The sequence below is a fragment of the Carcharodon carcharias genome, chromosome 13 (genome assembly GCF_017639515.1).
Source record: "Carcharodon carcharias isolate sCarCar2 chromosome 13, sCarCar2.pri, whole genome shotgun sequence".
NCBI lineage: Eukaryota > Metazoa > Chordata > Chondrichthyes > Lamniformes > Lamnidae > Carcharodon > Carcharodon carcharias.
The window spans coordinates 4,999,292-5,015,538 of NC_054479.1; the positions used below are offsets into that span (position 1 = coordinate 4,999,292).

Consider the following 16,247-nt stretch of genomic DNA (forward strand, 5'->3'; position numbering starts at 1 on the left):
CCCATCGACAACCTGCTGGGTGACAGGATGTGGCCAGGGTCCCACATACCACCGATAGGGTGTTGGTTGTCCCGCCACTTTTGGGCCTGTTGACAGGACCCCCCGCCCCCCACCAACCACAAAAACAAAATTTAGCCCCATAGTCCCGGAACTGGAGCTAATAAAACGATCATGTGAAGAAGGGTTGTGTATTCCAGTACTGGACTTGGTTCTGCATCACACAACACAGACAGCACACAGCGGTAGCGCCACTTTTAAAAATGAATTATTACGCAGACCCATCAATTAAACATGGAGAACTGTGATGGCTCGAGAGCTAGAATATTTATTGCTGTTTTTCTGGCTCCATTGAGCAAATCTATTCAAAACTCACAACACTGGAAATATTTTCTTCTGTGTTGAAGTTGGCACAATTCCTGAGCAGCCGGACCAGTTTGCCAGTACTTCGCCGATTGGATCAGAGGCACGGGTTAAGCACACATCTCCAGGTAAGTACATCTCTCAACTATCAGTCCCATTGTTCTCCGGTGTCAGACGAGTTGGCCCGAGCTGTCTCGTGAATCGTACCCACAGGTTTTGCTGTGGAGTTTCAGAGCAACTCGAGTCACCGACAGCTTTGGCGGACACTCATGCTGGAGCATTGACTTCCCTACACCATGGTGCTGGGTGGGGGGGAATTCTACAATCAGCCTGGAGCTTTGTCTTGAGAGGGAGGAGGAGCGAGCAGGATGACGACTGCCCACCAGAGGAACAGGAAGGGCCATGATTGAGGCTGACCATCCAGCCTACCTGGCTGATGGAATGGGCAGGAGTGTCCACAAGAGATCAGGGGTGGAGAGGGAGGGGGAACCACACTCCCGTGAATTTTTGGTAGACTGGGGAGTGGGGGGAAGCAAGTAATTTAGGAAGGGGAGGCAAAAGTAGCTAAGAGAAGAGGGAACCCTCAGGAGACCTGGGAATGGAAGTGATGGAGCTGGGTGGGGGGCAGGGAGGAACCTAAATTTAAAAAAGTGTGGATAGAAATGGTGTGTAAGTAGGAGGCATGCTTTGAACAAAGATTGCGCACTCTGGCACTTTACTCTTTGGAAGAGAGGAACATAAGGGAGGATTTGATTGAGATCTTTTAAGATTTTCCAGCTTTGAAGAATTAAGGTCCAAGAAAGTTTGGTCAGAGGGATTGACCCCTAGAGGACACAGGTTAAAGTTCAAACCCAGGTTAAAGATCAGGATGTCAAAACAAAAATAGGAAATTCAGGCAAGTAGGCTTTTTGACAGAGAGTGGCTGAAGCTTGAATCAGATTAAGAATTTGGGCTGCCGGTTTAGAAAAATCATCAGACTTTGAAAAAAGAATGAGTAAACTCTGGTAATGAATGGGGATAAGGGGCTGTTAGTTCTAGGACCACAGCACGAACCTAAAGGGTAGAGTAGGTGGCCCATAGGTCTACTCCTGCCAGAAACATCACCATCTTACCAAGCTACCGTGTTACTGTGATACTGTTGCTATGGTACCGTGATAACTGTGGACAGTTTTAAGCAGTGCCAATGGATTTCCGTGTTGAAGACATGCCTTTTGTTGCCAGAACCACACCAGCACGGATTGGGTTCCAGACTGCACAGTGCTCCTAACCTCTCGGACACACATCAGTGTCGGCAGAAGATAAGGAAACAATATTCAGAGCCCGTGGTGATGTACATGGCACAGGTTCAGCATAGCCAGCCACTGCAGATGCCAGCACTGCAGCCTTGCAGACAGATCAGGTCATCTCCCAAACTCTCGGAGCTAATTCAGAGAAGCCCGCTCCCAACAATCGTGGGATCTCCGACAAAGGTAACAGCTCCGTCGCTCGATTGGGAAACCCTGTTTTGCCGTAAGCAAGGTCATCAGCCGGAAACGTTGACTCTGTTTCTCTCTCCACGGAGGCTGTCTGACCTGCTGAGTATTTCCAGCATTTTCTGTTTCTATTTCAGATTTCCAGCATCTGCAGTATTCTGCTTTTATATTTTACCCCACTTGACTTTGCTAAAATATTAGGCAAAGAAGGAGTGATTTGCATTTCTAAAGCAACTTTCACAGATATCCCATAGCGCTTTGTATCAAATGAAGTATCTTTGGAGTCCAGTCACTGTTGTAATGTACAAAACATGGCAGCCAGTTGTTGCACAGCAAGATCCCACAATCATTTCTGTGATAATCTGTTTTTAGTGACATTGGTTTCTCCTCCTGTAACTTTTAAGTGCAACTCCTGTCCTCCCCAAACTATCTAATTGAAATAATTTGTCAATGTGGACATAGTCCAGCATAACAAGAGGAGATGGTGTAGTCGTAATTTGCTGGGCTAGTAATCCAGAGGCTCAGTCTCATGTTCTGTGCACATGGGTTCAAATCCCACCATAGCAGCTGGTGGAATTTGAATTTAGTTAATAGATCTAGAATTTAAAGCTAGTTTCAGTAATGGTGACCATGAAACTATCATCGATTGTTGTAAAAAAAAAACCTGTCTAGTGTCCTTTAGGGAAAGTAACCTGCTATCCTTACCTGGTCTGGCCTACATGTGACTCCAGACCCACAGCAATGTTAACTGCCCTCTAAAGTGGTCTAGCAAACCACTCAGTTCAAGGGCAGTTAGGGATGGGCAACAGATGTTGGCTTTGCCAGCCATGCCCACATCCCAGGAAAGAATACTTTCAAGACTTCAATTCAGTTTATGTTGCTCTACAATAAATATATTGGAGAGTACTGTGAATGCAGCCCGGTTGTCTATTTGCTTTGGATGAACGAAATGCGTTCGTACAATCAACATCAAGTGGAGAGGTTTTACGTCTCAAGATACCTGCAGGAGCATTCTTCCACCTCGAGAGGAGGCTGATTTTGTTTTCTGTGAAACAGCCACTTACAAAAGAGATAACACAATCACATAACAAGATATTAGGCAATATAGACTAACTCCTGAGGATGAGGGGTCCGCTTATGAGCCTGACCAGCGCTATGGAACTCTTTGAGAAGCCGACGTTAAATTTATAACATAGAAAAGGAAGCATTTTATACCGACAGTGTCTGCCCTGATTAATGATGCTGTCCTTTAATGAGAAGCTACCATAGCAACAGGAGGTGACCAATCAGCATCTTGAGCCGGCTCTGCCATTCAGATAGATCATGGCTGATCTGTATCTTAACTCCATTTACTGGCCTTGGTTCTATGACCCTTATACCCCTTGTCCAACAAAAAATCTATTGTAAAAGCAAAATACTGCGGATGCTGGAAATCTGAAACAAAAATAAAAATAGCTGGAAAAGCTCAGCAGGTCTGACAGCATCTGCGGAGAGGAACACAGTTAACGTTTCGAGTCCGCCTGACTCTTCATCAGCACTGAAATCTATCGTTCTCCATTTATAAAATTTTCTACTGCGCCCCCAGCGGTTTGGGGGAGAGAGTTCCAGATTTCCACTGCCCCCTGTGTGAGGAGGTGTTTCCTGACATCACCCTAGAATGGCCTGGCTCCAATTTGAATGTTTTGCCCCCTTTCTCTGGACTCCCTCCCCCCACGCCGGAGGAAACTGTCTCTATCGACCCTATCAGATCCTTTAGTCATTTGAAACACGTCATTAGATCACCCCCTTAATCTTCCATACTCGAGGATCATTGACCCTTTATACTAATACAATGTGTGGTTTTCTATTATATTATATTGGGACGCTTTCTATAGTCCTGTACAAATAATATAAAGTCTGTGGGACCTGTTTGCGACCGGCAGGCTTTTCACTTACATATAATCTCACGCTATGCACAGGTTTGAAATTCAGTTTACCCGGTTACTGATTGAGAAGGTCAAGCATCATCTCTGACTTTGACTTTGTGTCCAAAATGGGTACCTTATTCATTTATACCATAAGTGAGGCATGAATGATCCTACATTACAACAGTGACTATATTCCATTGGCTAGAGGGGGTTTTGGGACATCCTGAGGTCAAAGATGTTATCATTCCAACATTTTTTCTTCCATCCATCCCTCCCATTCTTCCTTTCCTCCCCTCCCCTACCTCCTCCCTTTCTTCTACTCCCTTCCCCTCTCCCACTCCCCCTCTTCCCCATCCCCTCTCTCCCTGCATCCATTTTGTGTCCCAATCTTCCATCGCTTACTTCCTTCCCTTGATCTTCCCTCCATTACCTCTCTCCCTTAGCTGCCTTGCATTCCTTCCCTCCCTCATCTCCCTTCTTTCCCCTTCCTTCCCATCTTCCCCTCTACTCCCTCCCTCCATTTACCTCAGCAGGTTGCACCCTCGTGTAGCCAAGGAACCACACAGGTCACTGGGGTCCATGGTCTAGTCAATGACTCGCCATAGCCAACCTCAAAGCAAGTAGGGAAAGGTGATTGAGTGACTGTTCCCTCCCCAGCTGAAGGGCATCTGACCCCCGCTCATTGTGTTCAAACCCCAATGTGGTGGAAATGGGGCTGGCAGAGGGCTGTACTAACAAACTTTCGCACGTTTCCCTCAACTAACTGAATATTGTCAAAACTGCAATGGATTAGAGCAGAGAGAATTTATAAATACTTAAATGAATGGAATTGGGTCAAATCAGCTAGATGTGGATTAGGAGATATAGAGCTCTGGGTTAAAGATATAACCCTTATAATGCCTCCATCTCTAGAGTTCTGTGCTCTTTGGGCTGGTCAATTCACCTCCCACGGCTTGAACAAACAGAGGTTTCTTTAACTGGGAGTGGGCCTGAATGAGGAGGCTCAGCCTAGAGACATCTAAGCCAGGAGGTACCAGAGCTTGTAGTGTGAGTGGGTAATGAGTCTGCACTGTAACCGTGCCTGGCAGAGTTGCCAAACATGGTTGGACATATTCCAGGAGGTTTCACCACATGAATTTCCATTTCCAGCTGTGCCGTCCCCCACACACTTGCCATTGGTCACCGACATGTCCATCCTTGTGGAAAAAACACCTCCTGCACCAATCAAAGCCTTTCTTCAGCGCCTTTCCCAATCTCAGGATGTCTCGAAGTACTTTACAAGCCAATTAGGTACTATTTGAAGTGTAGTCACCATTATAATGTGAGAAACAGGGCAGCCAATTTGTGCACAGCAAGCTCCCAGAAAATGCAATGGGATAATGAGCAGACAATCGGCTTTAGCGATGTTGTTTGAGGGATAAGTATTGGTCACTGAGGAAAACTCCACCAGCCCCTCCAACATGACTTTGTGCTCAAGTCTCTGGAGTGGGGCCCCGGGTTTGGAAGGAACCTTGGTGAATTCCTGCAGTGCATCTTGTAGATGGTACACACTGCTGCTACTCTGTGTCGTTGGTGGAGGGAATGAATGTTTGTGGATGTAGTGCAAGTCAAGCGGGCTGCTTTGTCCCGGATGGTGTCAAACTTATTCAGTGTTGTGGGAACTGCACTCACCAAGGCAAGTGGGGAGTATTCTATCACACTCCTGACTTGTGCCTTGTAGAAGGTGGACAGGCTTTGGGGAATCAGGAGGCAAGTAACTCATAGCAGGATTCCTAGCCTCTGACCTATTCTTGTAACCACAGTATTTATATGGCTAGCCCAGTTCAGTTTCTGGTCAATGGTAACCCCCAGGATGTTGATATTGTGGGATTCAGTGATGGTAATGCCATTGAATATCAAGGGGTGATGGTTAGATTCTCTCTTGTTAGAGATATTCATTCCCTGGCACTTGTGTGATGCAAATGTTACTTGTCACTTGTCAGCCCAAGCCTGGATATTGTCCAGGTCTTGCTGCATTTGGACATGGACTGCTTCAGTATCTGAGGAGTCGTGAATGGTGCTGAACATTGTGTAATCAGCGAACATCCCCACTTCTGACCTTATGATGGAGGGAAGGTCATTGATGAAGCAGCTGAAGATGGCTGGGCCGAGGACACTACCCTGAGGAACTCCTGCAGTGATGTCCTGGAGCTGAGATGACTGACCTCCAACAACCACAACCATCTTCCTTTGTGCTGGGTATGACTCCAATCAGCAGAGAGTTTTCCCCCGATTCCCATCGACTCCAGTTTTGCTAGGGCTCCTTGATGCCGCACTCGGTCAAATGCTGCCTTGATGTCAAGGGCAGTCACTCTCACCTCACCTCACCTCTGGAGTTCTGCTCTTTTGTCCATGTCTGAACCAAGGCTGTAATGAGGTCAGGAGCTGAGTGGCCCTGGCGGAACCCAAACTGAGTGTCAGTGAGCAGGTTATTGCTGAGCAAGTGCTGCTTGATAGCACTGTTAATGACCCCTTCCATTACTTTACTGATGGTGGAGAGTAGACTGATGGGACGGTAATTGGCCGGGTTGGATTTGTCCTGCTTTTTGTGTACAGGACATACCTGGGCAATTTTCCACATAGCTGGGTAGGTGCCAGTGTTGTAGCTGTACTGGAACAGCTTGGCTAGGGGCGTGGCAAGTTCTGGAGCACAAGCCTTCAGTAATGTTGTCAGGGCCCATAGCCTTTGCAGTATCCAGTGCCTTCAGTTGTTTCTTGATATCACTTTGGATTGAATTGAATTGGCTGAAGACTGGCATCTGTGATGCTGGGGACCTCCGGAGGAGACCAAGATGGATCATCCACTCGGCACTTCTGGATAAAGATTGTACCAAATGCTTCAGCCTTATCTTTTGCACTGATGTGCTGGGCTCCCCCATCATTGGGGATGGGGATATTTGTGGAGCCTCCTCCTCCAGTGAGTTGTTTAACTGTCTACCACCATTCACGGATGTGGCAGGACTGCAGAGCTTAGATCTGATCCTCAGATCTGAGTCATACAGACTCAAAACGTTAACTGTGTTCCTCTCCGCAGATGCTGTCAGACCTGCTGAGTTTTTCCAGGAATTTTTAGTTTTGTTTTAGATCTGATCCTTTGGTTGTGGGGTCGTTTGGCTCTGTCTATCACTTGCTGCTTATGCTGTTTGGCATGCAAGTAGTCCTGTGTTATAGGTTGACACCTCATTTTTAGGTATGCCTGGTGCTGCTCCTGGCATGCCCTCCTGCACTCTTCATTGAACCAGTGTTGATCCCCTGGCTTGATGGGAATGGTAGAGTGGGGGATATGCTGGGCCATGAGGTTACAGATATGGTTGAGTACAATTCTGCTGCTGCTGATGGCCCACAGTGCCTCATGGATGCCCAGCCTTGAGTTGCTAGATCTGTTTGAACTCTATCCCATTTAGCACGGTGGTAGTGCCACATAACATGAAGGAGGGTATCCTCATTGTGAAGGCAGGACTTCGTTTCTACAATGACTGTGCGGTGGTCACTCCTACCGATACTGTCATGGACAGATGTATCTGCAGCAGGCAGGTTGGTGAGGATGAGGTCAAATATGTTTTTCCCTCTGTCATCACCTGCTGCAGACCCAGTCTAGCAGCTATGTCCTTTAGGACTCGGCCAGCTCGGTCAGTAGTGGTGCTACCGAGCCAATCTTGGTAAGGAACATTGAAGCCCCCCACCCAGAGTACATTCTGTGCCCTTGCCACCCTCAGTGCTTCCTCCAAGTGGTGTTCAACATGGAGGGGCACTGATTCATCAGCTGAGGGAGGGCGGTATGTGGATAATCAGCAGGAGGTTTCCTTGCCCACGTATGAGCTGATGCCATGAGAGTCGATGTTGAGGACTTTCCTGACTGTATACCTCTTCTCCAGGGATTGTGATGGTGGTGGGACATTATCTGTAAGATATGATTCCATGAGGATGACAATGTCAGGGCTGAGATTGCCCTTGTCGTTTCCAATGCCTAGGTCAATGCCGGGTGATCTGCCTGGTTTCATTCCTTTTTTTGAGGCTTTGCAGCAGTTTGTTACAACTGAGTAGCTTGCTAGGCCATTTCAGAGGGCATTTAAGTGTCAACCACATTGCTGTGGGTCTGGAGTCACATGTAGACCAGCCCAGGTAAGGACATTAGTGAACCAGATGGGTTTTTACAACAATCAACAGTAGTTTCAAGGTCCTCATTCGACTTTTAAATTCCACCATCTGCTGTGGTGGGATTCGAACCCAGGTCTCCAGAGCATTACCCTGAGTCTCTGGGTTACTAGTCCAGCGACAATACCACTATGGCATCACCTCACCCCCCCCCCAGTGATTTCTTCTTGCAGATTTCAAGAGGGTGTTGGGTTAGGTGGAGGTTACAGAGATGGAGAGGGATTAAAGGCCAGGCAGGAATTTCAAAACAACTGCAGTTTTTACATCTACAAAGAAACGAACACAAAGGACAAAATCATCTCCTCACCAGACTGCACGATGGCACATTCCTCACAGTGAGTGAGGGGCCTAATGTGGGTCACTCCACCCACCCCCCTCCCCCCCAGGCAGGGAACTGTCCCTCCTGAGGTGAGCCAGCTTCTCCTGCATGGAAACAGATGGAGAGAGTGTGAGCAGGACACGTGACAGTGGGTGGAATGTTTGTGTGGTGAGCGGAGCCATGGACGGTGATGAGGACAGGAGCTTGAGAGGACATGAGCCTGAAGGGGATGTGAGGGTGTGTGTGGGAGTTAGTGGTGTTGTCCCTGGATGTCTGGTGGGGTTTGAGAGTTGAGAGCGATGAGCAGAGTGACTTACACAGGCGGAACAGATGAGACCATTCATCCTGTCCCTGCACTGGGTGGCTGTCCTCTTTTGCAGGGCATTGGTGCTGACCACTGCCTCCCATGCTGGATTGGTGACTTTGGTTTGCTGGCCTCGGCCCAGAGTTAGGGGGTAGAGGACTTCGAGGCGGGCCGCCACTGAGTCCAGTGGGTGCTCGAGGGAGGTGTCACTAAATCTGGGGGCAGCACACTTCCTCCCTTTGCCAGACATCAGTTCGTAGCAACTTCCTATCCCTTGAAGAGCGCTGGCTCTGTGCAGGGACGGCCTTTAAATATGCCGCCCAGTTTACTGAAGGCCCGAGTTAGTGGCGGGGCGAGTGAATCAGAGGACATAGCGTGTTTCTGGGGAATGTATGATTAATGAGGCAGGACTGGGACGATACAGCGTGAAAACCCACCATTGCAGCCAGCGAGCAAAACATCCTTTACCGCACTTGCTACTGCACCTAGTGCAAATCCGGGACAATTCCACCCGGAGATCAGGGACAAATATAGGTTGGAAGTTTCCCCCTGGTGTCACAGGGTGGGTATGGATCCATGTTGGGACTCGATCTTTGGTCTGTATTGATCGCATGACATTAATCAGTGAAACCTGAAGCTCGCCTCAATCTTAAAATCACACACCACCGCAAACATAAAGATTGTCAGTGAGGCAGATTATTTTTGCATTCTTATAAGATAACCATAAACTTACTGTGAACGTTTGAAAATTTGTGACTTGAGTAGTAAGTAGAATCAAGTGTCCTTTCTGGAAAACCGAATTTGAAAAAAGAGTAAACTCCCAATTTTGTTTTTGCAGGTTCACTCGCCTTTTGAATTCCCTGAGACACCCAGCTCTCAAAATCTTGTCACGCTGCTCACTCACCAGGGCCTCACACTGGCCTCAGCTCGCAATAGGACAGTGCCTAACCTGAGCCCCCTCCAGCATCAGCACCTTGACCTTGGACTGAAGCCTGTCGACGACATCAAGGGACCATTTGGCAGGTGATAAGCAGTTTGCAAACTAACCCTAATATGAGCAGCTTTTCAACAACGCGAAAACCCCGTAGTTGCTCTGAAGCCACAACTGCAGGGCAAGGGGATATAGGTGCAAACTGGTAAAAGGCATGTTCAGGACTGATACTCTTCTTCACAAACAGAGAACAATCAATTCTTTACATTGAGTTCTATTGATTGTTCGGCACAGAACCAGGCATTTGACCCAACTGGCCTATTTATACTCCACACAAGCCTCCTCCCATCCCTCTTTACCTCATCCTATCTGTTATCCTTCTATTCCTTTCTCCATCATGTCTTAGCCTAGTTTCTCCTTAAATGCATCTATGCTAATTTCCTCAACTACTCCCTGCGGTAGTGAGTTCCACATTCTCATTCTCACCAGTCTCTGGGTAAAGAGGTTTTTGCTGAATTTTAATGGATTTACCAGTGACTATCCTATATTTATGGCTCTAGTCTTTGCTGATGTTTGTGCTGATGTGTGAAGTGCCGGTGAAAACTGGAGAGAGAGAGAGAGAGTTGGACGTTGTGACTGAGCGTTAACTGTAGGTTTATGGATAGTAGAGCTTGATGGGCCAAGTGGCCTCTCTTACCCATACAGAAATGAATCAGTCATTATTTTAATGCTGATTACATTTTTTTATTAGGGTTTTAATCAATGTGGGCATCACTGGCAAGGCCAGCATTTGTTGCCCGTCCCTAATTGCCCTAGAACTGTGCGGTTTGCCAAGCCATTTAAGAGTTGACATCTTTCTTCTCTAAAGGACATTGCCGTACCAAATGAGTTTTTACAATAACCAATGATAGTTTTATGGTCACCATCACTGAGACTAGCTTTCAATTCCAGATTTATTAATTAATTGAATTTAAATTCCACCAGTTTCCGCGGTGGGATTTGAACCCGTGTCTGGGTTACGAGTTCAGTGATATTACCATGGCACCACTGTATCCCCTTGGTACTTAAAGTCTTTAAGAGGAATTTTCTTGTTGTGAACTTGGAATTGCACCTGAATATTGTTGCTCAGTAGTTAGAGTTGAAAACCAAATTGAAGAGGATACATAAATAAGTCCTATTGTAAAATCATGAAGGATTTTGAAAGAGTAAATGAAGAAAGATTGTTTCCACTGGCAACAGGATTGATAACTGGAGACTCAGCCATCTTCAACTGCTACATCAATGACCTTTCTTCCATCGTAAGGTCAGAAGTGGGGATGTTCACTGATGATTACACAATGTTCACAATTCACAACTCCTCAGATACTGAAGCAGCCCATGTCCAAATGCAGCAAGACCTGGACAATATCCAGGCTTGGGCTGACAAGTGTCAGGCAATGGCCATCTCCAACAAGAGAGAATCTGGCCATCGCCCCTTGATGTTCAATGGCATTATCATCACTGAACCCTCCACTATCAACATCCTGGGGGTTACCATTGACCAGAAACTGAACTGGACTAACCATATAAATACTGCAGCTACAAGAGCAGATCAGAGGCTAGGAATCCTGCGATGATTAACTCACCACCTGACTCCCCAAAGCCTGTCTATATGGTGCAGGTCAGGAGTGTGATGGAATACTCTCCACTTGCCTGGATGAGTGCAGCTCCCACAACCCTCAAGAAGCTTGACACCATCCAGGACAAAGCAGCCCACTTGATTGGAACCCCATTCACAAACATTCGCTCCCTTCACCACCAATGCACAGTAGCAGCAGTGTGTACCATCTACAAGATGCACTGCATGAACTCACCAAGGCTCCATAGGCAGCACCTTCCAAACCCATGACCTTTACCACCTAGAAAGACATGGGCAGCAGATAGATGGGAGCACCACCATCTGGAAGTTCCCCTCCAAGTCACTTACCATCCTGACTTGGAAATATATCATCGTTCCTTCACTGTCGTTGGTTCAAAATCCTGGAACTCCCTCCCTAACAGCACCATGGGTGTACCTACACCACAGGGACTGCAGCGGTTCAAGAAGGCAGCTAACTCCCTCCCTAACAGCACCGAGGGTGTACCTATGACAATGTTAGAGATGCAGGTCCCTTTAAGAGTAAAGCAGAACAAGCTTTAGTGTGATAAAAACAAAAATAAAAACAAAAAACTGCGGATGCTGGAAATCCAAAACAAAAACAGAATTACCTGGAAAAACCTAGTTCTGTCAAAGGGTCATGAGGACTCGAAACGTCAACTCTTTTCTTCTCCGTCGATGCTGCCAGACCTGCTGAGTTTTTCCAGGTAATTCAAGCTTTAGTGTGAATTGAGAGCAGGTGATGTTCATTGAAACGTATACTTAAGAGCTGGGTTTTTCCCTGGTGAAGTGGTTTTTGCCTCTGGACAGGGAAAGCATCCAGAGGAAAGAGTGGAATCTGGTATTTGTGCTGAACTATAGTTTAACAATAAAGCAGTTGTGATCTCCATAGTGTCTACTGCTGCCTGATTCAGTAGACGGATATCCACCTATTAGCAGCTACTCCACAGGGACTGCAGCAGCTCAAGGAGGCAGCTCCCCGCCACCTTCTCAAGGGCAATTAGGGATGGGCAATAAATGCAGGGCCCATTTCATGAATGAATAAAAAAACACCGATTTGATATATGTGGTAGAAATGTGTGCACAGACTGGAGAAGCTGGGGCTGATCTCCATAGAGGAGGCTAAGAGAAGATTTAATAGTTATTCAAAATCATGAAGAGTTTAGATAGAGTAAACAAAGAGAAACTGTTTCCAATAGTTGATATCAGAGGACACAGATTTAAGCGAATTGGCTTAATTCAGAATGATAGTGTGTGCGTGAGAGACAGAATGAGCATCTGAATGACAGTGTATGTGTGAGAGTCAGCGTTGAGTGTCTGAATGAGAGAGTGTGTGTGTGTGTGTCTGTGTTTGAATGAGTGTGTGTGTGTGTGTCTGTGTTTGAATGAGTGTGTGTGTGTGTGTCTGTTTGAATGAGTGTGTGTGTGTGTGTCTGTGTTTGAATGAGTGTGTGTGTGTGTCTGTGTTTGAATGAGTGTGTGTGTGTCTGTGTTTGAATGAGTGTGTGTGTGTGTGTCTGTGTTTGAATGAGTGTGTGTGTTTGTGTGTGTGTGTCTGTGTTTGAATGAGTGTGTGTGTTTGTGTGTGTGTGTCTGTGTTTGAATGAGAGTGTCTGTGTTTGAATGAGAGTGTGTGTGTTTGAATGAGAGTGTGTGTGTGTGTGTCTGTGTTTGAATGAGAGTGTGTGTGTTTGTGTGTGTGTGTCTGTTTGAATGAGAGTGTGTGTGTGTCTGTGTTTGAATGAGTGTGTGTGTTTGTGTGTGTGTCTGTGTTTGAATGAGAGTGTCTGTGTGTGTATCTGTGTTTGAATGAGAGTGTGTGTGTCTGTGTGTCTGTGTTTGAATGAGAGTGTGTGTGTGTCTGTGTGTCTGTGTTTGAATGAGAGTGTGTGTGTCTGTGTTTGAATGAGAGTCTGTGTGTGTCTGTGTTTGAATGAGAGTGTGTGTGTGTGTGTGTTTGAATGAGAGTGTGTGTGTGTCTGTGTGTGTGTCTGTGTTTGAATGTGTGTGTGTGTGTGTCTGTTTGAATGAGAGTGTGTGTGTGTCTGTGTGTGTGTCTGTGTTTGAATGAGAGTGTGTGTGTGTGTCTGTGTGTGTGTCTGTGTTTGAATGAGAGTGTGTGTGTTTGAATGAGTGTGTGTTTGTGTGTGTGTGTCTGTTTGAGAGAGTGTGTGTGTGTCTGTTTGAATGAGTGTGTGTGTTTGTCTGTGTGTGTATCTGTGTTTGAATGAGAGTGTGTGTGTGTCTGTGTGTCTGTGTTTGAATGAGAGTGTGTGTGTGTCTGTTTGAATGAGAGTGTGTGTGTGTCTGTGTGTGTGTCTGTGTTTGAATGAGAGTCTGTGTGTGTCTGTGTTTGAATGAGAGTGTGTGTGTGTGTCTGTTTGAATGAGAGTGTGTGTGTGTCTGTGTTTGAATGAGAGTGTGTGTGTGTGTGAGAGTCACAGAAGTGACATGAGGAACAATTGTTTTACACAGTGAATGTTAGGATCTAGAATGCACGAACTGATAAGTGGTGGAGGGGGATTCAACAGTAACTTTCGAAAGGTAGGTGGATAAATACTTGCTCTTTGAAAAGAGCTGGTGCAGACTCGATGGGTCAAATGGCCTACTTCTGTGCTATACTATTCTGTGATACAAGTAGGGATATAGGCCTGAATTTTTCACTCATCGGACGCGCGTGATCAGTGGGCCCGTGAGCAGATGGGAAACGGGACCCCGACTGCAGTCAGTCGCCGGCCGTGATTTCACGCTGCTTGGCCTATTACCGGGCAGCCAGCAGGAAACACGCTCTGAGGAAGTCTCAGCACAGCCTGTGGGGGTGGGAGGAGGGTGGGCGCTACCACATTGCGGGTGCTTCTTCCACTGAGTTCCCTGAAGACAGACGGCTTCCCCGGGGAGCTGCAGACCTCCACAGAATAAACAGAACGACAAAAAAATGCTGCAAAATATGTCCGTGCAGCACAATCAGGCGCCCGAAAGCAAACCTCATAAAAAACAGACCAGGTCCCCAGGTATCTCTCTATATTTTATTGCCCCCCCACAGAGATTTCATCCAGCCCCTGGGTCGAGGTTCGAGCCAAAATGTGAAGGTCGCCTGGGAGAACAGCCCGTCCGCCAATCGTCAATGTGGACGGGCCGCGTGAAATCGCCTTCAGGTACCCCCCCCCCCCCCCTCGATGGGCTTAGTTGACGGCAGGAGCGCTTCTGACTGTTGGGCGTGCCCACCGAGCGAGCTATCACGTGAGTGTGTGATGAGGTGGGGCGCTCGCCCAGTGTTATCTCGCGCTATTTCATAGTCGGACGGGTGGAGCGTGCCCCCTCCCACCCACGGGATGTAAAATTCTGACCGTAATATTTGACTCGGTTGGAACTTTGCTGACAAGACCAGTTAGCTGGGACCTCCATTCCTGTGATTAACCCTCAGGAGCTCCCTGCATAGATATGGTTTCGCACAAAGGATTAAACGTGCACTATAACAAATGTTTTTGAGGCAATTAATAATTGAAATTCATTCTTTGACATATTATGACCCCGTGAGAAGGGTAGGAAGGAATTATCAATAAACCTGTGAGAGTTATGTTTCTTCTGTTTGCTCATGAATTACCTGCTCAACCTGCAGATCCCTCAGCGCTGGCAAACTCTCTGACTTACTGCTAAAGGCTGCGTTTGGAGGACCCATCTCAGAAGCTGTCAGCAACGACAGCCTAAACGCCGAGAAACCAATGGATGTAACAGGTAGGGAGTCCTAAACGACCAGCACAAAGGAGGCTGTTTGGAGACGTGCTTTTTAATTTATGGTGTGAGATGTAACTTCCATATCGGTGTACACAAGACATTACTGAAATGCTCTCCTGTTCTCAGCCGTGCCTTCACCTGCCCAGGTGCTAAGCTCTGGAATTCTCTCCATAAACATCTCCGTTTCTGTACCTCCTTAAAACCTCCCTCTGACTAAGCTTTTAAGTCACCTGCCCTAACATCTCCTTATGTGGCTTGGTGTCAAATTTTGTCTGGTTACAGTCCTGTGAAACACTTTGGGGTGTTTTATTTGTTAAAGGTGCTATGTAAATGTAAGCTGTTACAGATTGTTGAGTGTCAGTTTGTAAGTGCCCTTTGTGCTGAGTGAAACCCTCTGATTAATGTCATGACCTGGCATCTCCCACTCCCAAAGCTTTGCTGGTCTCATTGTTTTGGCTTCTATTCCATTTCTCCAAGATTAAAACATTGCATTTTATAACTTTTAAATTAGCCTTCCCAACCATCAGCAAATCACATGCTGGTGCACACTTACATAAGCACACATTCACGCACACACACACACACACAAGCACTTATAAACACACACACACATTGACATACAGACACGATTTCATTCAGATGGTCACTCACACACACACTCATTCAGACTCTCTCACACACTCACTCTCATTCAAACACACACACGTATACACACACACACATTCAAACACAGACACACGCGCGTACACACACATGTACACACACACACATTCAAACACAGACACACACACACACACACGTACACACACATTCAAACACATACACATACGCGCACACATGTACACACACACTCACTCACTCTCATTCAAACATAGACACACACACACGTATACACACACACACACTCACATTCAAACACAGACACACACGTACACACACTCATTCAAACACACACACACACTCTCATTCAAACACACACACACACATGTACACACGTACACACACATTCATTCAAACACAGACACACACACACACACACAAGTACACACACTCTCATTCAAACACAGACACATACACACACATACACACGTACACACACACACACACTCTCATTCAAACACAGACACACACACACACACACACACGTACACACACACACACACGTACACACACTCACTCTCATTCAAACACAGACGCGTACACACACACACACTCTCATTCAAACACAGACACATACACACACACTCACTCTCATTCAAACACAGACACATACACACACGTGTACACACACTCTCATTCAAACACAGACACATACACACACACATGTACACACACACAGACACATACGCTCTCTCATTCAGACGCTCAGCGCTCACTCTCACACATACA

At 46.6% G+C, this 16,247-nt stretch overlaps 1 protein-coding gene across 4 annotated transcripts in view; it reads left to right on the forward strand.

Moving 5' to 3' along the window:
- The window catches only part of ulk1b (unc-51 like autophagy activating kinase 1), a 107,254-nt gene that overhangs the window by 66,130 nt on the left and 24,877 nt on the right, over positions 1 to 16,247 (forward strand). For all 4 annotated transcript variants that reach the window (XM_041202831.1, XM_041202832.1, XM_041202833.1 and 1 more), the window contains 4 exons: positions 405 to 488; positions 1,582 to 1,829; positions 9,395 to 9,579; positions 14,743 to 14,858. In XM_041202831.1, the coding sequence (XP_041058765.1) occupies positions 405 to 488; positions 1,582 to 1,829; positions 9,395 to 9,579; positions 14,743 to 14,858 (633 nt within the window). The remainder of the gene's footprint in view (positions 1 to 404; positions 489 to 1,581; positions 1,830 to 9,394; positions 9,580 to 14,742; positions 14,859 to 16,247) is intronic.